At 43.4% G+C, this 23,166-nt stretch overlaps 1 protein-coding gene across 1 annotated transcript; it reads left to right on the forward strand.

Moving 5' to 3' along the window:
* Window positions 1–15,470: 15,470 nt before the first annotated feature.
* Window positions 15,471–21,477, forward strand: LOC109738739 (uncharacterized). Its single transcript, XM_020297830.4, has 8 exons — window positions 15,471–16,072; window positions 16,337–16,535; window positions 16,651–16,697; window positions 17,183–17,245; window positions 17,936–18,365; window positions 20,056–20,214; window positions 20,317–20,403; window positions 21,031–21,477. Exons 1-5 carry the CDS (start codon window positions 15,927–15,929, stop codon window positions 17,979–17,981), a joined length of 501 nt encoding a protein of 166 aa, XP_020153419.1. The 5' UTR covers window positions 15,471–15,926; the 3' UTR covers window positions 17,982–18,365; window positions 20,056–20,214; window positions 20,317–20,403; window positions 21,031–21,477.
* Window positions 21,478–23,166: the final 1,689 nt, after the last annotated feature.

Genomic DNA, 23,166 nt, shown 5'->3' on the forward strand with positions numbered 1-23,166 from the left:
GCTTAGACAACATAAATGTGAATTATTTCATGCCATGTTTTCTTCCCTACTATCCATTGCACCTGTCTATCTTACAATGTCTGTACAATCAATTACTTTTCTTGTTTATCAGCCATTTCAATTGGAGGGAGTGATGGCAGTATCTGTGGGAGTAAAAACACGGTCTTCAGAAAAGATCGTGCTACCTGTCGATGCAGACAGAACCACGGTTGTACTTGCCCAAGAACCAGCCCCACCACACATAACCCACACTCATGCAGATTGTACCCCTACCCAGTTGGACAGAGAACCAGCTACACCCCTTCTAACCCCAACCCCAGCAGATAGACACCCAGTTCCCGTTGACACAACACCGTCTCCACCACAGAGCACCCAAACACGAGCAGTTAGTAAGGCAACTGCAGTGCCCAAATCACGAGGACCACCACTCCGAACCCGAAGTCAACGCTTAAAGCAGAAGAAGAATTGTTCTCAGGTCAGGTTCCGTAGCTATGGTTCATACTACTTTGCTCTTGCATCACTATATTTACTCATACCAACTAATTTCAAATTTGAAGGATGCAATTGAAACTCCAATGGCGCAACAGGTATGTTTTAAACCTGTTTCTTCAACGTGTTTGGCTGTTTGCTGTTGTAACTTGCTCTATGTTGATTTCAGTTTCAATTGAATAAACAGTTATGTTCTCATGCCATGCACATTACAAGTGTTGTTATTGCTGTGTAGTTTCCCACACTTATATTCTGTCTATGCTGCTTTATCTTAAATAGATATGATTCGAACTGTATCTATCTTGATTTGGCAACATAAACTAGAATGATATAGACCATACAGTGACCATACTACATAGATATATGTTTGTTTCATGCTGTTATCCTGTCCACCTTACTACTGAACTGGTTTACCAAAATGAGTTTCATATACTACATTGTAAACCTGAGATGTGTTTGTTTGTTTCTCTTTTAGAACGCGGATAAAATATTGGAGAAGAGTACCCTATTATGCAATGGTAAAGGAAGTAATGCAGATAAGGTTCAAGATAGTGAGACATCCCTGTTGGTCTCCAAGAAAGCTGATAAAAACTATATTGAAGACACTGAGACAACCCCAAAGTCATGTCTTGATGTAGTGTTCGAGTTACTGGCTACCACTGTTGGCACCAGCTCTTCGAACTCGTTGCCTGAATCAGTTCGGCTTCTTGAGTCTCAACTTCAAGTTGAAAGACATCGATCAGATGTTATGCAACAGGAAGTCGAAGGACTGAGGAAGTCCCTGCAGAATTCAGATGCATACTTTCTGGTGCAACAGCAAGCGCTGGAGGACTTAAGTGCCAAACAAGAGAAAGTTAATAAGCTTGCTAAGCATCTTGCCAGCATTATGGGTACCCAGGATATTGTTTCTTGAGCTCTTCTGAAGTGGTTTCAGTTCTGGACTTGTTTTGCTGCGGCGTTTATATGCTGCTGTGTTCCCTATATTTGCACTGGTGGCGAACTTTGATGCCAAGTGGATGTAATATGTGTAATAGCCGTGATAGCCTAGTGTAAGTTGCTTGCTTATTTATTTCCTTGTTGTCTTGTTTATTTGTTTGCTTGTAGTCAGTGCAGTTCTTTTTCTGCGGTTTGCTAGTGGCTGCAATAACCTATTTTTTAAAACTAGGCCACAATAACCATGGGCTAATATTTACTGTAGTGACACTGGGCCTCCTACGGGCCGTAGAAACAGTGGGCCTTCTACGGGGCGTATAAACAGTGGGCCTTCTACAGGCCATAGAAACAGTGGGCCTTCTACGGGCCGTAGAAACAATGGGCCTTCTATGGGCCATAGAAACAATGGGCCTTCTACGGGCCGTATCATCAATGGGCCTTATATGGGCCGTATGATCGATTGGCCAAACATGGGCCAAACAGACCACATTCTGGCCGTAAACGGGCTAGAGTTGGAATCGTCCGTTCATGGGCCGACCATAACGGGCCATCGTTAATAGGCCGTATTTGATGACGCTATGAAAACGGCCCAATGTATTAACGGACCACAAACGGGCCGACTGTAACGACGGGCTGAATTTGGCCCACAAGCAGAAAATGACAGTAACGGGCCGTAAGTAAACGAATGCTGGAAAATAGCCCAAGAATAAATGGGCTCTGAGAAGGCCGAAAGATAACATGGGCTGGAAACGGCCCAACGGAATAACGGGCCGTTAATGGGTATAAAGTGATACACTGTTCATTACGGGCCAGTTTCACCACGGGCCGTTAATGGGTGTAAAGTAATACACTGTTCATTATGGGCCAGTTTCAGCACGGGCCGTTAATAGGCCAAGAGTTACATAGGGCCTCATATGGGCCGAAAGACGTCATGGGCCATACATGGGCCAGAAGTGAAAATGGGCTGGAATCATATTGGATGACCTAGATGACGCTACTGGGCCTAATTCGAATAGGGCGTAACGGGCCTTAGGTTAGCGGGCTGTAAATGGGCTATATGCGAACAGGCCGTTAACAGGCTTTCCATGGGCCAGCCCACCAGCTTTTGACCAAGTCAAATGGGCCGGCCTTTTCACAGGAATGGGCCACTGTTGGGTCGTGCCACGTGTCGACGTATCATAGGCGCCTTTTGTCTAATGAGTGGATGACATCTGTCCCAGCGATGAGCCGACACGTGTTTCCTCCAGCCAATGATGATTTTACACGTGGAAAATCCCCATTGGTCGGGGCTATTAACGGGTTATCGGATCCAAAACCCGACCCGATAGCTTAACGGCGTTCCGTTACGGTGGATGCCACGTGTCGGTCACCCTTGACAAAAGCACTTCTGTGACGCGCGATTTATCGTCATGGAAGTGGACACTTCCGTGATGATAATTTTGGTAATGTCATGGAACACTTCTACGATAGCACAGGTATGACTATCTTGATTCTGTCATAAATTTGTCATGGATGTACATGCATGACAAAAAACACGACCTACTGTGACAAACACGTATCATCACGGAAGTGTATTTTTTTGTAGTGCTTGGATCTAGTTCTTGGTGTTCTCCTTCTTGTTCTTCCTCTCATTTTCCTCCCTAGCATTAGTTGCTTCGGTGGGATTTGAGAGAGAAGGACTTGGGCACTCCGTGTGCCCTTGCCATTACATTTGGTGCATCGGTTTGAGTTCTCCACGGTGATACGTGGAAGTTACAAGTTGAGAAGCTCATTACTCTTGGGTGCTTCGTACCCTTGAGCTTGTTCCTCTTGGGTGCTTGGGCGCCCTAGACGGTTGGTGGTGTTCGGAGCTCAATCATTGTGGTGTAAAGCTTCGGGCAAGCGTCAGGGTCTCCAATTAGGTTGTGGAGATCGCCCCGAGCAATTTGACGGGTACCGGTGACCGCCCCCAAGGGTTGCCAAAGTGTACGGGTTCGGTGACCGCCCCCAAGGGTTGCCATTTGTACGGGTTCGGTGACCGCCCTCAAGGTTCCCTTAGTGGAATCACGGCATCTTGCATTGTGCGAGGGCGTGAGGAGATTACGGTGGCCCTAGTGGCTTCTTGGGGAGCATTGTGCCTCCACACCGCTCCAAACGGAGATTAGCATCCGCAAGGGTGTGAACTTCGGGATACATCGTCGTCTCCGCGTGCCTCGGTTATCTCTTACCCGAGCCCTTTACTTATGCACTTTACTTTGTGATAGCCATATTGTTTCTTGTCATATATCTTGCTATCACCTAAGTAGTTTTTCTTGCTTAGCATAAGTTGTTGGTGCACATAGGTGAGCCTAGTTGTTGTAGGTTTTGTGCTTGACAAATTAACCGCTAGGTTTATTCCGCATTTGTTCAAGCCTCAACCGTAATTATTTTAAAGCGCCTATTCACCCCCCCTCTAGGCGACATCCACGATCTTTCATCAGTAACAGATAGTTTTGTGATCAGGTAATTTGTAACGGGTAACAAGTAGCAAAAGTAAACAAGGTGCAGCAAGGTGGCCCAATCCTTTTTGTAGCAAAGGACAAGCCTGGACAAACTCTTATATAAAGGAAAGCGCTCCCGAGGACACATGGGAATTATCGTCAAGCTAGTTTTCATCATGCTCATATGATTCGCGTTCGTTACTTTGATAATTTGATATGTGGGTGGACCGGTGCTTGGGTACTGTCCTTCCTTGGACAAGCATCCCACTTATGATTAACCCCTCTTGCAAGCATCCGCAACTACAAAAGAAGTATTAAGGTAAACCTAACCATCGCATGAAACATGTGGATCCAAATCAGCCCCTTACGAAGCAACGCATAAACTAGGGTTTAAGCTTCTATCACTCTAGCAACCCATCATCAACTTATTACTTCCCAATGCCTTCCCCTAGGCCCAAACAATGGTGAAGTGTCATGTAGTCGACGTTCACATAACACCACTAGAGGAAAGACAACATACATCTCATCAAAATATCGAACGAATACCAAATTCACATGACTACTTATAGCAAGACTTCTCCCATGTCCTCAGGAACAAATGTAACTACTCACAAATCATATTCATGTTCATAATCAGAGGGGTATTAATATGCATAAAGTATCTGAACATATGATCTTCCACCAAATAAACCAACTAGCATCAACTACAAGGAGTAATCAACACTACTAGCAACCCACAAGTACCAATCCGAGGTTTTGAGACAAAGATCGGATACAAGAGATGAACTAGGGTTTGAGATGAGATGGTGCTGGTGAAGATGTTGATGGATATTGACCCCGTCCCGATGAGAGGATCGTTGGTGATGACGATGGTGATGATTTCCCCCTCCCGGAGGGATGTTTCCCCGGCAGAACAGCTCCGCCTGAGCCCTAGATTGGTTTCGCCAGGTTCCGCCTCGAGATGGCAGCGCTTCGTCCCAAAAGCTTCCTTATAATTTTTTCCAGGGCAAAAGACACCTTATACCAGAAGATGGGCATCGAGGGGCTGCCAAGTGGCCCACGAGGCAGGGGGCGCGCCCTCCACCCTCATGGACGGTGGGTGGCCCCCCTCTGGTGCTTTCTTCGCCCGATATTTTTAGTATATTCCAAAACTGACTTTCATAGAGTTTCAGGACTTTTTGGAGTTGTGCATAATAGGTCTCTAATATTTGCTCCTTTTCCAGCCCGGAATTCCAGCTGCTGGCATTCTCCCTCTTCGTGTAAACCTTGAAAAATAAGAGAGAATTGAAGGAAATATGCCCTAGAGGCAATAATAAAGTTATTATTTATTTCCTTATATCATGATAAATGTTTATTACTCATGCTAGAATTGTATTAACCGGAAACATAATACTTGTGTGAATACATAGACAAATAGAGTGTCACTAGTATGCCTCTACTTGACTAGCTCATTGATCAAAGATGGTTATGTTTCCTAGCCATAGACATGAGTTGTCATTTGATTAACGGGATCACATCATTAGGAGAATGATGTGATTGACTTGACCCATTCGGTTAGCTTAGCACTCGATCGTTTAGTATGTTGCTATTGCTTTCTTCATGACTTATACATGTTCCTATGACTATGAGATTATGCAAATCCCATTTACCGGAGGAACACTTTGTGTGCTACCAAACGTCACAACGTAACTAGGCGATTATAAAAGTGCTCTACAGGTGTCTCCAAAGGTACTTGTTGGGTTGGTGTATTTCGAGATTAGGATTTGTCACTCCGATTGTCGGAGAGGTATCTCTGGGCCCTCTCGGTAATGCACATCACTTAAGCCTTGCAAGCATTGCAACTAATGAGTTAGTTGTGGGATGATGTATTACGGAACGAGTAAAGAGACTTGCCGGTAACGAGATTGAACTAGGTATTGAGATACCGACGATCGAATCTTGGGCAAGTAACATACCGATGACAAAGGGAACAACGTATGTTGTTATGCGGTCTGACCGATAAAGATCTTCGTAGAATATGTGGGAGCCAATATGAGCATCCAGGTTCCGTTATTGGTTATTGACCGGAGACGTGTCTCGGTCATGTCGACATAGTTCTCGAACCCGTAGGGTCCGCACGCTTAATGTTTTGATGACAGTTATATTATGAGTTTATATGTTTTGATGTACCGAAGGTTGTACGGAGTCCCGGATGTGATCACGGATATGACGAGGAGTCTCGAAATGGTCGAGACATGAAGATTGATATATTGGATGACTATATTCGGACACCGGAATAGTTCTGGGGGTTATCGGATATATACCGGAGTACCAGGGGGTTACCGGAACCCCCCCGGAGGCTATTGGGCCTCATGGGCCCAATTGGTGGAAGAGGAGAGGCGGCCAAGGGGCAGCCCCGCGCCCTTCCCCCCCCCCTCCCAAGTCCGAATTGGACAAGCAGGGGGGCGCCCCCCCCTTTCCTTTCCCCCTCTCTCCTTCCCTCTCCTCTCCTAGTCCAACAAGGAAGGGAGGGAGTCCTACTCCTAGTGGGAGTAGGACTCCTCCTGGCGCGCCTCCTCCTAGCTGGCCGCACCTCCCCCCTTGCTCCTTTATATACGGGGCAGGGGGCACCCTAGACACAACAATTGATCGTTTGATCTTTTAGCCGTGTGCGGTGCCCCCTCCACCATAGTCCACCTCGATAATACTGTAGCGGTGCTTAGGTGAAGCCCTGCGTCGGTAGAACATCATCATCGTCACCACGCCGTCGTGCTGACGAAACTCTCCCTCAACACTCGGCTGGATCGGAGTTCGAGGGACGTCATCGGGCTGAACGTGTGCTGAACTCGGAGGTGCCATGCGTTCGGTACTTGATCGGTCGGATCGTGAAGACGTACGACTATATCAACCGCGTTTTGCTAACGCTTCCGCTTTCGGTCTATGAGGGTACGTGGACAACACTCTCCCCTCTCGTTGCTATGCATCACCATGATCTTGCGTGTGCGTAGGAATTTTTTTGAAATTACTACGTTCCCCAACAGTGGCATCCAAGCCTGGTTTTATGCGTTGATGTTATATGCACGAGTAGAACACAAGTGAGTTGTGGGCGATATAAGTCATACTGCTTACCAACATGTCATACTTTGGTTCGGCGGTATTGTTGGATGAAGCGGCCCAGACCGACATTACGCGTACGCTTACGCGAGACTGGTTCTACCGACGTGCTTTGCACACAGGTGGCTGGCGGGTGTCAGCTTCTCCAACTTTAGTTGAACCGAGTGTGGCTACGCCCGGTCCTTGCGAAGGTTAAAACAGCACCAACTTGAAAAACTATCGTTGTGGTTTTGATCCGTAGGTAAGAACGATTCTTGCTAAGCCCGTAGCAGCCACGTAAAATTTGCAACAACAAAGTAGAGGACGTCTAACTTGTTTTTGCAGGGCATGTTCTGATGTGATATGGTCAAGACATGATGCTAAAATTTATTGTATGAGATGATCATGTTTTGTAACCGAGTTATCGGCAACTGGCAGGAGCCATATGGTTGTCGCTTTATTGTATGCAATGCAATCGCCCTGTAATGCTTTACTTTATCACTAAGCGGTAGCAATAGTCGTAGAAGCATAAGATTGGCGAGACGACAACGATGCTACGATGAAGATCAAGGTGTCGCGCCGGTGACGATGGTGATCATGACGGTGCTTCGGAGATGGAGATCACAAGCACAAGATGATGATGGCCATATCATATCACTTATATTGATTGCATGTGATGTTTATCTTTTATGCATCTTATCTTGCTTTGATTGACGGTAGCATTATAAGATGATCCCTCACTAAATTATCAAAGTATAAGTGTTCTCCCTGAGTATGCACTGTTGCGAAAGTTCTTCGTGCTGAGACACCACGTGATGATCGGGTGTGATAGGCTCTACGTTCAAATACAACGGGTGCAAAACAGTTGCACACGCGGAATACTCAGGTTAAGCTTGACGAGCCTAGCATATAACATATATGGCCTCGGAACACGGAGACCGAAAGGTCGAGCGTGAATCATATAGTAGATATGATCAACATAGTGATGTTCACCGTTGAAACTACTCCATCTCACGTGATGATCGGACATGGTTTAGTTGATATGGATCACGTGATCACTTAGAGGATTAGAGGGATGTCTATCTAAGTGGGAGTTCTTAAGTAATATGATTAATTGAACTTAAATTTATCATGAACTTAGTACCTGATAGTATCTTGCTTGTCTATGTTGATTGTAGATAGATGGCCCGTGCTGTTGTTCCGTTGAATTTTAATGTGTTCCTTGAGAAAGCAAAGTTGAAAGATGATGGTAGCAATTACACGGACTGGGTCCGTAACTTGAGGATTATCCTCATTGCTGCACAGAAGAATTACGTCCTGGAAGCACCACTAGGTGTACCACCTGCGCCAGCAACTGCAAACATTGTGAATGCCTGGCAGTCACGTGTTGATGACTACTCGATAGTTCAGTGTGACATGCTTTACGGCTTAGAACCGGGACTTCAACGACGTTTTGAATGTCATGGAGCATATGAGATGTTCCAGGAGTTGAAGTTAATATTTCAAGCAAATGCCCGAATTGAGAGATATGAAGTCTCCAATAAGTTCTACAGCTGCAAGATGGAGGAGAATAGTTCTGTCTGTGAGCATATACTCAAAATGTCTGGGTATAATAATCACTTGATTCAACTGGGAGTTAATCTTCCGGATGATAGCGTCATTGACAGAATTCTCCAATCACTGCCACCAAGCTACAAGAGCTTCGTGATGAACTATAACATGCAAGGGATGGATAAGATGATTCCCGAGCTCTTCGCAATGCTAAAGGCTGCGGAGGTAGAAATCAAAAAGGAGCATCAAGTATTGATGGTCAATAAGACCACCAGTTTCAAGAAAAGGGGCAAAGGGAAGAAGAAGGGGAACTTCAAGAAGAACAGCAAGCAAGTTGCTGTTCAGGAGAAGAAACCCAAGTCTGGACCTAAGCCTGAGACTGAGTGCTTCTACTGCAAGCAGACTGGTCACTGGAAGCGGAACTGCCCCAAGTATTTGGTGGATAAGAAGGATGGCAAGGTGAACAAAGGTATATGTGATATACATGTTATTAATGTGTACCTTACTAATGCGCGCAGTAGCACCTGGGTATTTGATACTGGTTCTGTTGCTAATATTTGCAACTCGAAACAGGGGCTACGGATTAAGCGAAGATTGGCTAAGGACAAGGTGACGATGCGCGTGGGAAATGGTTCCAAAGTCGATGTGATCGCGGTCGGCACGCTACCTCTACATCTACCTTCGGGATTAGTTTTAGACCTAAATAATTGTTATTTGGTGCCAGCGTTAAGCATGAACATTATATCTGGATCTTGTTTGATGTCAGACAATTATTCATTTAAATCAGAGAATAATGCTTGTTCTATTTATATGAGTAGTATCTTTTATGGTCATGCACCCTTGAAGAGTGGTCTATTTTTGTTGAATCTCGATAGTAGTGATACACATATTCATAATATTGAAGCCAAAAGATGCAGAGTTGATAATGATAGTGCAACTTATTTGTGGCACTGCCGTTTAGGTCATATCGGTGTAAAGTGCATGAAGAAACTCCATACTGATGGACTTTTGGAACCACTTGATTATGAATCACTTGGTACTTGCGAACCGTGCCTCATGGGCAAGATGACTAAAACGCCGTTCTCCGGAACTATGGAGAGAGCAACAGATTTGTTGGAAATCATACATACAGATGTATGTGGTCCGATGAATGTTGAGGCTCGTGGCGGATATCGTTATTTTCTCACCTTCACAGATGATTTAAGCAGATATGGGTATATCTACTTAATGAAACATAAGTCTGAAACATTTGAAAAGTTCAAAGAATTTCAGAGTGAAGTTGAAAATCATCATAACAAGAAAATTAAGTTTCTACGATCTGATCGTGGAGGAGAATATTTGAGTTATGAGTTTGGTCTTCATTTGAAACAATGCGGAATAGTTTCGCAACTCACGCCACCCGGAACACCACAGCGTAATGGTGTGTCTGAACGTCGTAATCGTACTCTACTAGATATGGTGCGATCTATGATGTCTCTTACTGATTTACCGCTATCGTTTTGGGGTTATTCTTTAGAGACGGCCGCATTCACGTTAAATAGGGCACCATCAAAATCCGTTGAGACGACGCCTTATGAACTGTGGTTTGGCAAGAAACCAAAGTTGTCGTTTCTTAAAGTTTGGGGCTGCGATGCTTATGTGAAAAACTTCAACCTGATAAGCTCGAACCCAAATCGAAGAAATGTGTCTTCATAGGATACCCAAAGGAGGCTGTTGGGTACACCTTCTATCACAGATCCGAAGGCAAGACTTTTGTTGCTAAATTCGGAATCTTTCTGGAGAAGGAGTTTCTCTCGAAAGAACTGAGTGGGAGGAAAGTAGAACTTGATGAGGTAATTGTACCTGCTCCCTTATTGGAAAGTAGTTCATCGCAGAAACCGGTTTCTGCGATGCCTACACCAATTAGTGAGGAAGTTAATGATGATGATCATGGAACTTCAGATCAAGTTGTTACTGAACCTCGTAGGTCAACCAGAGTAAGATCCGCACCAGAGTGGTACGGTAATCCTGTTCTGGAGGTTATGTTACTAGACCATGACGAACCTACGAACTATGAAGAAGCGATGGTGAGCCCAGATTCCGCAAAATGGCTTGAGGCCATGAAATCTGAGATGGGATCCATGTATGAGAATAAATGGATCTTCAAGAAGAAGACTGACGCTGACGGTAATGTTACTGTCTATAAAGCTCGACTTGTTGCAAAAGGTTTTCGACAAGTTCAAGGGATTGACTACGATGAGACCTTCTCACCCGTAGCGATGCTTAAGTCTGTCCGAATCATGTTAGCAATTGCCGCATTTTATGATTATGAAATTTGGCAAATGGATGTCAAAACTGCATTCCTGAATGGATTTCTGGAAGAAGAGTTGTATATGATGCAACCGGAAGGTTTTGTCGATCCAAAGGGAGCTAACAAAGTGTGCAAGCTCCAGAGATCCATTTATGGACTGGTGCAAGCATCTCGGAGTTGGAATAAACGCTTTGATAGTGTGATCAAAGCATTTGGTTTTGTACAGACTTTTGGAGAAGCCTGTATTTACAAGAAAGTGAGTGGGAGCTCTGTAGCATTTCTAATATTATATGTGGATGACATATTGCTGATTGGAAATGATATAGAATTTCTGAATAGCATAAAGGGATACTTGAATAAGAGTTTTTCAATGAAAGACCTCGGTGAAGCTACGTATATATTGGGCATCAAGATCTATAGAGATAGATCAAGACGCTTAATTGGACTTTCACAAAGCACATACCTTGACAAAGTTTTGAAGAAGTTCAAAATGGATCAAGCAAAGAAAGGGTTCTTTCCTGCGTTACAAGGTGTGAAGTTGAGTAAGACTCAATGCCCGACCACTGCAGAAGATAGAGAGAAAATGAAAGATGTTCCCTATGCTTCATCCATAGGCTCTATCATGTATGCAATGCTGTGTACCAGACCTGATGTGTGCCTTGCTATAAGTCTAGCAGGGAGGTACCAAAGTAATCCAGGAGTGGATCACTAGACAGCGGTCAAGAACATCCTGAAATACCTGAAAAGGACTAAGGATATGTTTCGCGTTTATGGAGGTGACAAAGAGCTCATCGTAAATGGTTACGTTGATGCAAGCTTTGACACTGATCCGGACGATTCTAAATCGCAAACCGGATACGTTTTTACATTGAACGGTGGAGCTATCAGTTGGTGCAGTTCTAAACAAAGCGTCGTGGCGGGATCTACATGTGAAGCGGAGTACATAGCTGCTCCGGAAGCAGCAAATGAAGGAGTCTGGATGAAGGAGTTCATATCCGATCTAGGTGTCATACCTAGTGCATCGGGTCCAATGAAAATCTTTTGTGACAATACTGGTGCAATTGCCTTGGCGAAGGAATCCAGATTTCACAAGAGAACCAAGCACAACAAGAGACGCTTCAATTCCATCCGGGATTTAGTCCAGGTGGGAGACATAGAAATTTGCAAGATACATACGGATCTGAATGTTGCAGACCCGTTGACTAAGCCTCTTCCACGAGCAAAACATGATCATCACCAATTCTCCATGGGTGTTAGAATCATTACTGTGTAATCTAGATTATTGACTCTAGTGCAAGTGGGAGACTGCAGGAAATATGCCCTAGAGGCAATAATAAAGTTATTATTTATTTCCTTATATCATGATAAATGTTTATTATTCACGCTAGAATTGTATTAACCGGAAACATAATACTTGTGTGAATACATAGACAAACAGAGTGTCACTAGTATGCCTCTACTTGACTAGCTCGTTGATCAAAGATAGTTATGCTTCCTAGCCATAGACATGAGTTGTCATTTGATTAATGGGATCACATCATTAGGAGAATGATGTGATTGACTTGACCCATTCCGTTAGCTTAGCACTCGATCGTTTAGTATGTTGCTATTGCTTTCTTCATGACTTATACATGTTCCTATGACTATGAGATTATGCAACTCCCGTTTACCGGAGGAACACTTTGTGTGCTACCAAACGTCACAACGTAACTGGGTGATTATAAAGGTGCTCTACAGGTGTCTCCAAAGGTACTTGTTGGGTTGGCGTATTTCGAGATTAGGATTTGTCACTCCGATTGTCGGAGAGGTATCTCTGGGCCCTCTCGGTAATGCACATCACTTAAGCCTTGCAAGCATTGCAACTAATGAGTTAGTTGTGGGATGATGTATTACGGAACGAGTAAAGAGACTTGCCGGTAACGAGATTGAACTAGGTATTGAGATACCGACGATCGAATCTCGGGCAAATAACATACCGATGACAAAGGGAACAATGTATGTTGTTATGCGGTCTGACCGATAAAGATCTTCGTAGAATATGTGGGAGCCAATATGAGCATCCAGGTTCCGCTATTGGTTATTGACCGGAGACGTGTCTCGGTCATGTCTACATAGTTCTCGAACCCGTAGGGTCCGCACGCTTAACGTTTCGATGACAGTTATATTATGAGTTTATATGTTTTGATGTACCGAAGGTTGTTCGGAGTCCCGGATGTGATCACGGATATGACGAGGAGTCTCGAAATGGTCGAGACATGAAGATTGATATATTGGATGACTATATTCGGACACCGGAATGGTTCCGGGGGTTATCAGATATATACCGGAGTACCGGGGGGTTACCGGAACCCCCCGGAGGCTATTGGGCCTCATGGGCCCAATTGGTGGAAGAAGAGAGGCAGCCAAGGGGCAGCCGCGCGCCCCTCCCCCCCAAGTCGAATTGGACAAGGAGGGGGGCGCCGCCCCCCCTTCCTTTCCCCCTCTCTCCTTCCCTCTCCTCTCCTAGTCCAACAAGGAAGGGAGGGAGTCCTACTCCTGGTGGGAGTAGGACTCCTCCTGGCGCGCCTCCTCCTGGCCGGCCGCATCTCCCCCCTTGCTTCTTTATATACGGGGCAGGGGGCACCCTAGACACAACAATTGATCGTTTGATCTTTTAGCCGTGTGCGGTGCCCCCCTCCACCATAGTCCACCTCGATAATACTGTAGCGGTGCTTAGGCGAAGCCCTGCATCGGTAGAACATCATCATCGTCACCACGCCGTCGTGCTGACGAAACTCTCCCTCAACACTCGGCTGGATCGGAGTTCGAGGGACGTCATCGGGCTGAATGTGTGCTGAACTCGGAGGTGCCGTGCGTTCGGTACTTGATCAGTCGGATCGTGAAGACGTACGACTACATCAACCGCGTTGTGCTAACGCTTCCGCTTTCGGTCTACGAGGGTACGTGGACAACACTCTCCCCTCTCGTTGCTATGCATCACCATGATCTTGCGTGTGCGTAGGAATTTTTTTGAAATTACTACGTTCCCCAACAAGAATAGGCATAAGTATTGTGACATAATGTGTAATAACAGCCCATAATGCAATAAATATCAATATAAAAGCATGATGCAAAATGGACGTATCACCCCCCCTTCCTATTCCTACAAGGAGAAGGGGGAAAGAGGAGGAGGAGAGAAAGGAAAGGGGGCCGCCCCCCAACCCCTAGTCCAATTCGATTTGGGCTTGGGGGGCGTGCGCCTCCACCTGGCTGCTGCCTCCTCTCTTACACTAGGGCCCATGAAGGCCCATTAATCCCCCGGGGGGTTCCGGTAACCCCCGGTACTCCGGAAAATACCCGATACACTTCGGAACCATTCCGGTGTCCGAATATAACCTTCCAATATATCAATCTTTATGTCTCGACCATTTCAAGACTCCCTGTCACGTCCGTGATCTCATCCGAGACTCCGAACAACCTTCGGTACATCAAATCACATAAACTCATAATACGAATCGTCATCGAACGTTAAGCGTGCGGACCCTACGGGTTCGAGAACTATGTAGACATGATCGAGACACATCTCTGGTCAATAACCAATAGTGCAACCTGGATGCTCATGTTGGCTCCTACATATTCTACGAAGATCTTTATCGGTCAAACCGCATAACAACATACATTGTTCCCTTTGTCATCGGTATGTTACTTGCCCGAGATTCGATCGTCGGTATCATCATACCTAGTTCAGTCTCATTACCGGCAAGTCTCTTTACTCGTTTCATAATGCATCATCCCGCAACTAACTCATTAGTCGCATTGCTTGCAAGGCTTATAGTGATGTGCATTACCGAGAGGGCCCAGAGATACCTCTCCGACAATCGGAGTGAAAAATCCTAATCTCGATCTATGCCAACTCAACAAACACCATTAGATACACCTATAGAGCATATTTATAATCACTTAGTTACGTTGTGACGTTTGATAGCACACAAAGTGTTCCTCCTGTATTCGGGAGTTGCATAATCTCATAGTCATAGTAACATGTATAAGTCATGAAGAAAGCAATAGCAATAAACTAAACGATCAAAGTGCTAAGGTAACGGATGGGTCTTGTCCATCACATCATTCTCTAAAGATGTGATCCCGTTCATCAAATGACAACACATGTCTATGGCTAGGAAACTTAATCATCTTTGATTAACGAGCTAGTCTAGTAGAGGCATACTAGGGACACTCTGTTTTGTCTATGTATTCACACATGTACTAAGTTTCCGGTTCACACAATTCTAGCATGAATAATAAACATTTATCATGATATAAGGAAATATAAATAACAACTTTATTATTGCCTCTAGGGCATATTTCCTTCACATGCATGTATACATGAGGAGAATTCCTGATATGGCTATATGATGTGAGAATCGAGAAATAAGAATGACAGTGATCCTCCCGGCTCCTCGGCCGTTTGGATTCCTGGCCGTCGGATCTGGTTGCTTGATCGGATCTGGGTCGTCGGATCGAGTCCTTGGAAGACCTCGGCCGTCGGATCGAAGAGGTGTCACTGTTGCAATGAATAGTTACCTCTCGCTGTAAAAATCTCATGCCACCGTGTGTAATTCTCGTGCCCGGCCGAGGGCATTTTCGTAATTTTGCTATGGGCTATAAAAGCCCAATGCCCATAGGGTTTCTCCCTGATCGGCTTCCTCCCTTCTCCTGTTCACGCGAGGGACAGCCGCCGCCGCCCCTTCCCCTTCCAAACTCGCGCTCGCCGGCCATCCTCCCCGTCCGCCGCCGCCGCCGCCACCGACCAGCCGCACCCGCGCTACCATCCCCTCCCCGTTCCTCTCCGAGAAGCAGCCCAAGGGCAGCCGCCTGCCGCTCGGCACGAACGCGGATGCGGTGGCCGAAGGGGAAGCGGCGCTGCTTTGGCGCCGCTAAGCGCCACCACCCCCCGTCCCTTCGTCCCCCGCCGCCCCTCTGCCTCGTCCCTTCCCGCCACACACTCTCCCTTCCCCTGCGCCGTTGCGCTGCTGCTCCACTGGGTACGAGTTCCATGGCGGTCCGGGATCCATGGCCTCCGACTTGGCGTCGTAGCCGTCAGCCTCGGCGTTGAGACAGTGCCAAGGAATTTCACGCGGGGAAGTGGCTCACCGATGCGCGTCTCGTGGCCCCGCTGGATCCGGTGCTCAACACCTCCATCTCGTGCGTCACGAAGTCGCCGCCGGGGACGCTGCGCTAGTCAGTCGGAGGCCGAGCTAGCCACGTCCTCTAAGTTACCCTCCGGCATCATCAAGCCAAGGTGAGCCCTCTTGTCCTTTCCTTGCATTTTCATGGCGGTACGTTGTGCTGACTGAATGAGGAAGAAGCAGAGAGGGAGATTGAACAATGAGGAAGCAGAGAGGGAGACTGAACGATGAGGAAGCAGAGAGGGAGATTGTGGGACGAAGAGAGGTCCTGGCCAGCACGCCCCCTCACAATCTTGATTGGTTTTTGAAATAACCTCGATTGGTTGGATTTCCACGCGAATTTTACATCTAAAATCTTGTCATTTGCGTTGTTGCAGGGATGCGGGAGGCATCAGTCCATTCCTGCGGTCGACCTCATTCTTGATTGGATTAGTAAACAAAGAGGGAGGAGGGGTCGGGGATGGAGGGATGGAGAAGCTCTCATCGGCAGCGGCTTTCGTGGAGGGCGGTGTGTACGCCTGCGACCACACCTGCAGCATCTGCCTCAAGGCCTTCTGCGACAGTGACTCCTCCACAGTAGCTACCTCTGTCTTGCAGATGTAATGGTGATTGGTGATGGAAACCTTTCGATTTGGTGGTAGACGTGTCTGAAGTGGAATCTGTTCTGGTTTTTTGTTTCTAATTGTCACAGGTTACAGGCTGCAAGCATGATTTGCATCTCCAGTGCATCCTTGAGTGGTGAGGACCATGCTTTCTTCTCTTTGCAATTTCCCCTAAAGTTTTGTAACCATTCGATTAGAAATTTAGAATGATATTTCCTGAAACTGTCATACAAGTATGCATTTTGCTGCTGTTAGTTTGTTAATGGTAAGATTTGAAACATTAACGAATTGATTTGAGAACCACATTTCTAGAGTTGTAGTTTATATTTTGGTTGTTGAATGATCGGTTTACTGTGTTGCACATTTTTGGCTGTAGGATTTGTTGTTCTGCACCATTTATCTTCATTTCTTACTGCTGCCACTGATTCTGAGCGTTCAGATGAAACACCATGTTATCTATATAGTAGCTTGATCACTACAATGATCGGTTGACTGCCACTTGTAATTCAGAAGAGTTGACTCTTCTAAACTATTGGTTGATTTGGTTTAGCACATCTTCGTGTTGCGACTATGACTCCTTATCATATACTTTCTGATGTGCTAATGCTATTCCTGTTGTAGGTGCCAGAGAAGCTCCCAGTGTCCCATGTGTTGGCAGGCAATCAACACGAAGGACCCTATGAGGTAGAAATTCTACTTTATGTAAACAATTATTATGCATTCACTCACAAGAAAACAGTCTGGACTAGAAAGTCGCACACTGCCTTTGCGATTTTCTTTTTGAGTAACATTTCTTTGTTTATGTACGTACCTGCACACAAGAAATCGGTTTCCTTGATTTTTATCATAATTTTCTTTATGTGAATGGATCCTGAGCTACAAACTCGCCACTAAAGCTTTATCTGTGGATTTGCAGGTATAGCCTTTTCTTCCTTCTCTTGGTAGCGTGCATTCAATCATGGGTCATGTTGTTGTGCTCATCTTTTTTATGGTGTTGTAGAGAAGCTCCTTACTGAATTTTTTTCAGTCTATTATCTTCGAAAGTAGCATTATTTATGGTCAACCGAATTTTCATGTTTTTGATGTTTTTCCTATCTGGGCTCTAATAGCTATTATTGAATCAACCTTCTCAATATACTCTTCCTCTTACAAATTTACCATTTGATTTCTTAATTCTAGATAGCTGCTATTGGTTGATTTAGGAAAAGTATACCTTGGAATCATAGTTCAGTTTAATTCTAGATAGTTGCTATTGGTTGATTTATTTACATCACCTTGATCACTACAATCTCGCATGAATCATAGTTCAGTTTAATTCTAGATAGTTGCTATTGGGAATACAACACTGTTTAACATTCAGTTTTGTTTTCTCAGTGCTTTGGAGAAGATGGACATGAGGCCCCAGCCTGCACTGGCATAGCTAGGCAGGGGAGTATCCTTCCACTTGACATTTCCTTCTTAGTTTTGTATGTTTAATTTTTAGAGCCGTGGTTACTATGAAAACCGAGATGTGGATATTGCAGTATTGATCTTAGTTCAATTCATTCTATTACGTAGCCTCACTTTGTTATCCATGATTTCCCTCATTTGATTGATTTGACACATGTTCATTCACTAGATTATAGTCTACTTCATTTTTTGTGTATTGAGTTCTAGGTTGTTTTGATTTAAGTGGTACTTGATTTCTTGGCATTGTTCATTGTCTTGAGCCATGTCTGAAACTGAAGGAAAGAAGGCCCTGACCACTCTCATCATTTACTCAAGTAATAACACCATCGGCGACAGGAACGACAAGCTGACGCAGGTGAGCTTAGTGTCTCTTATGCTGTCGTTTTATGTCTTGGCCTCAAGTTCACAACCAGTTCTTTGTTTGGTGAGATGTATGTGTTCTTTCATGGTTATTCTCATTAGGTGGCTGCACTTTTTTTTCCTCAATTTGTGTTCTGAATTTGAGTTTGCAGATGCGTGCCTCGATTGTTTATATAAATGTGTAAGTAGAAAAATTTCGTGGGCAACAACCTGGGATAGATAAGAGAGATACGAGTCATACGATGGTCTTTCAGAAGAGATGCTGCTACGAAGATCTTTGTATGTCCCTTGCGGCCATGCCGACAACTTACTGGATGTTTTTTTACAACGTGGATCTTCTTTTCTTGAGAACCAACTTTTATTGTAGATCTTTTTGAAAGCATGGCATATGAAGTAGAACTGGATTTTACATAGTTATATCTACGTGCTTGTCCAAGTATAGACTTCAATATATAGCTTGTGAAAATTAAAAAATTGTTTGGTTTAGTGAATTTCCTTTGTCCAAGTATGATTCCTGTTATACTTCCATTTTTTTAGTTGCCACTATTTTTTATTTTGTACTAAATTGACATTTTGAAATAAGCTGACGACGATCCTTGGCAGCGAGACAAGTGTATGGAAAATTCAGTTTCTTTAGTGAACTCAGTCGAACCTTGCAATTTTAAGTATGTGCCAAGTCGTGCATAGCTTTCTGTTTTGTGTAAGTGGAAAGTATTAGTAGTTTCACTTTGTCCAATTTTTTGAGGGACAGCTTTTGAGAGTTGCTCCAAACTTAATGCATTCATGGGATCAACAATTTTTGGCGCTGGCTGGGATTGGGTAGGCTGTACCATGAGTTCCTGGATGATTGTGGCAATTCTCATGCTTGCTTGCAAGGATGTTGCATGAATTGGAGAGATTGGGACTGAATACTGACCTCGAATATATATTGATGCTCCTATCTTCTCATTGCATTTGTCTCTGCATTAAATTAGTCAAGTTAAATTTTCAGTACCAATTCTACGATGTATTCCCCTCATGGAATTTTGATTCCTCTTTCTATTAGAGTTTTATGTCTTATTTATATATTAGATTTATTTCTTCTCCTATGACATGCAGTTCTAAAGTTGCGTTTCCGTATGCATCTACGCCCCACCAGTATACTTGGTCTTTCAGTTACGCCATCCAGTTTCCTCCCTTTTTGCCTGGTTATGGCCGTGGTTAGCTTAGGAAGAGAGAGCAGCACAAATGAACTGCATTGATAAGTTCACATGTAGCAAAATCCGGATTGAAGTGATCCTCCAATTTCACGAATAGCATACTGAATATGGATCTATTAAATAATACTGAATGTCATGATGGCCTTCCCTGGAGATGTAGTTCTGAATATCCTACTGCTCTATGGATCTATTATTGCAAGAACTGTATAATGATATGCAGTGAGCTGCTTCATACCATCATTTAATGCCTGTGTATTCTATCTGATTAGCTTTCCTTAGTGCCGTCTGATGAGAGTTATTCTTGTTGCCTTGTACACATCTTGTGCTCCTATGATGGGGGCAGATGATGTTATTTAATTAATTATTGGAATAAAATGATAATCCATTGGGCTCCCTTCCTTCCTCATGTCTTTTTTGCATGTATAGTACTTCACTGCTTCCTGCATGTGATTCCATTTGATTTCACTTTGATTTTGTTTTCTGCAGATCGTTTCTTGGTGGCTGCTAATGAATCATGTAATGATGGCGCAGAACTCACTAGAGGAAAAAGACCGAACTGTGGAGTTTCCCCATTGTTAGAGCTCTTGGTGCCCGGACAAGACCTCTATCTCGATTATCCCTTCGCAGCTCGGCTCCACCGACCAGGTCAGTCCTCATTAATGGACGGTTACATGGTTTGTTTTCCTTTTGAACTCTAAATGTGTGCCCACCTCTGAGTAATTTCTTGGATCCACGTGTTCTGTTCAGATGGCGATGGCTGACGAAGAGCTCGATGTCCATGGCTCGTCAGGTTCCGCTGGCTCCACTAACAGCCGTCTACGGGCGCTTGCACAGGTCAGGTGAAACCCATCCTGACCCCTCTCTGATTTTACTGGACGGTTGCAAAAATATGATGAGTGTGTGACTCAGGAATTTTTATAATCAAAAGAAGTACTCATAGATGTAAACATTGCTAACTCTGCAAAGAAACACGCATCTGATCTAGGAATTATTGATGCTCGCAGATAGTAGTAAAGAAATAGAGATATTTAGATCCAGGCAGTGTGATGATTTTAACTCTATTTCTTTGATGTGCTCTTCGTGTAGTTAATAGCTCTATAGGTGTCTCCTCGATTGACTAGATGTTGTCTAGGCCTTCTATGTAGATGTATTTTGTTTAGAAAGCGCAAGCATTCTACGTGCTAATTAGATTTCTGTCTTTGAAGGTGATCATATTGATCTTACCTTATCGACTGCTCTTACTAAAACAAGTTGTATTTTCAACTGATTAATAGCCCCGTTGTTCTTAAAAATGCTCTGCTCAATGACAATCTGATTAACCGATAGACTTAACGTATCTTTTTTTATCACTATGACTGCTTTTATCCGCGACTGGTTTCTCTGATGTCTCTCTCGTGTTGTGATGCAATTACTGTAAGCAGCTCCTCGCGGCCTTATGTTTTATGTTCTCGGGCACTGCAGGATACCAAGTGAGTGTTTAGGATCCCACACAGGGCATTTCTTGACATGCTCCTAGCACACCTTGGGCTAATCACCGGCTCAGTATGATCGTGTTGTACATGAGGACGGCAAGATCTGTGTGACCATCTTTTTCAACACCTCTACATTGGATCTTGGAGGACCAATCAGTATGAACGCGTCGTGTCATCATTCCTCCTGGTCTACATTATGCCCAAGACATGCAAAGTTGTGGATCGTCTGTAAGCTACCATTTGCTTTCGTACGTCCTATGTCTGTGATATTTGCTACTAAACCTATTGTGCTATGTGCTTTCTATGTTCGTACATTGTTAGGTGGCTCCTTATTGTGTTCATACAAACAAACCTTACTTCTGAATGATTCTTCATTAGTTTTTTTATTTTTATCATGGTTGACAGAATAATGAGTGAAAAAATTATTTTGCTTAAATCTGGTTGCTCGGCTGACAAAGATATGCTTTCTATGCTTGTGATGCTTTCTATGCTATGGATTTTATGTATTGGATTAGGGCCAGTGTTTACTTGGGCCATTTTAATTTTGATAAGCCTATTGTTAAAGTTCAAGATACTACGGTTATGGCTGAGTACAACTGTATATAAATTGTCCTTGGAGTTTCCTTTATGGTATATACTGAGTGGATTGTAAATACTGTTACCTTGGCCATTATTCTTTGTATGATGTATACAGTCTGAATGCATATGCTAAACCTGGCGTTTGGACCGGCACCCTCGCGCCAAGGCGCGATCTCGATCTAGTTGATAGTAGTGGGATCAACTTCTTAAGAATATAAGATTAGCTTCGTTTAAAGTCAAATTTTGTAAACTTTGACTTTATAAAAAAATTAACATTTACAATATCAAGTCAATACCATTAGTTCCATCATTGAATATACCCTCACATCATATATATTTATACTGTAGATGTGAATATATATTTTCTATAAACCCAGTCAAACATTTTTTACAAATTTTAACTTCACACAAAGCTAATATAATATGCACAGTCAATAAATATGGACGGGTTGCTAAAAATGTCATATGAACATCTTAGATGTTTGGGTTTTGAGTTGTTCATATGGTCTCACACATCAAATTTACTAACACATTTTCACCTACTAAGGTTGAATACCAGGTTTCAAAAAAACATTTCTAAAGTTGAGTGCACACATGTACAAGTCGTATGTTTGTAAATTAATATCCAAACACCAATAAATTTGTATATTTAAACTAGAAAATGTCAAAGGGCACTTAAATAATTAGGTATATTAGAAACCAATTTCCATAATCAAGAAATGCGATGTTCGATATTATTTAAATTTGTTTATATAGTCTGGTTTAGCTGTTCATGTCGATTAGATAAAATATTCAATCTATTAGTGCACAATGTTCCCATGTAGTTTCAAAAATAAAATCATGTACTTGTTGCACAAAAAAGAGTAAAGCAACAACATAATTGAGATCTAAATATGAATAAAATACAAAATAGAAGTAAAATACAAAATAAAAGTAAAACACAAACCCAAAAAACTAAGGAAAATGGAAATAGAAAATAAACAACAAACTAAAGACACACGCGCGCGCACACACACACACACACACATGCACACACATATAAAATACCTTTGCATTGAAATTAAAACACTTTAAGAATTTGAATTGATTAATTAAAATGATTTCCTAGGCCAAGGAAAACAATATTCTATTTGGTTATAAATTTGTTTGTAGAGTTTGAGTGATTTGTTCAAGAATATTAAATGCAATATACTAGCCCAAATATTCCAATAGAACCATAAATTTATCTCTTGCCCTACGGTAAGTCATTAATGTTAATGCCTAGAAAAAGGTTCACGTATTCTAAAAGAAATATTGATGACTATACGTTTTTTTCTTATTAAAATAGATGTTTGCATACCTTGAAAAGTGGAGCATTTTTAATTCATGTTCCTAAAAGACAAATCTCATCCATTTGTTGGTTATTTTCATAAAAAATAAATTTAAAATAACATTTGAATCTACCATCAAACACCGAAACAAAATAGTAATTGCAAAGCAGACCTGCGAATACAAGTCAGAGCGTAAATAAGAAAACAAATTTAGCATGTTATATGGAAAATGGAAT

This window comes from Aegilops tauschii, chromosome 3 (assembly GCF_002575655.3).
Source record: "Aegilops tauschii subsp. strangulata cultivar AL8/78 chromosome 3, Aet v6.0, whole genome shotgun sequence".
NCBI classification, from domain to species: domain Eukaryota; kingdom Viridiplantae; phylum Streptophyta; class Magnoliopsida; order Poales; family Poaceae; genus Aegilops; species Aegilops tauschii.

Excerpts from the sequence above, each read along its gene's own strand:
- LOC109738739 (XM_020297830.4), top strand. The coding sequence starts at position 15,927 with ATGCGCGTCTCGTGGCCCCGCTGGATCCGGTGCTCAACACCTCCATCT. Across the intron at positions 16,536-16,650 it reads GCGACAGTGACTCCTCCACA|GTTACAGGCTGCAAGCATGA; the intron begins GTAGCTACCTCT and ends TAATTGTCACAG. Across the intron at positions 16,698-17,182 it reads CTCCAGTGCATCCTTGAGTG|GTGCCAGAGAAGCTCCCAGT; the intron begins GTGAGGACCATG and ends TTCCTGTTGTAG.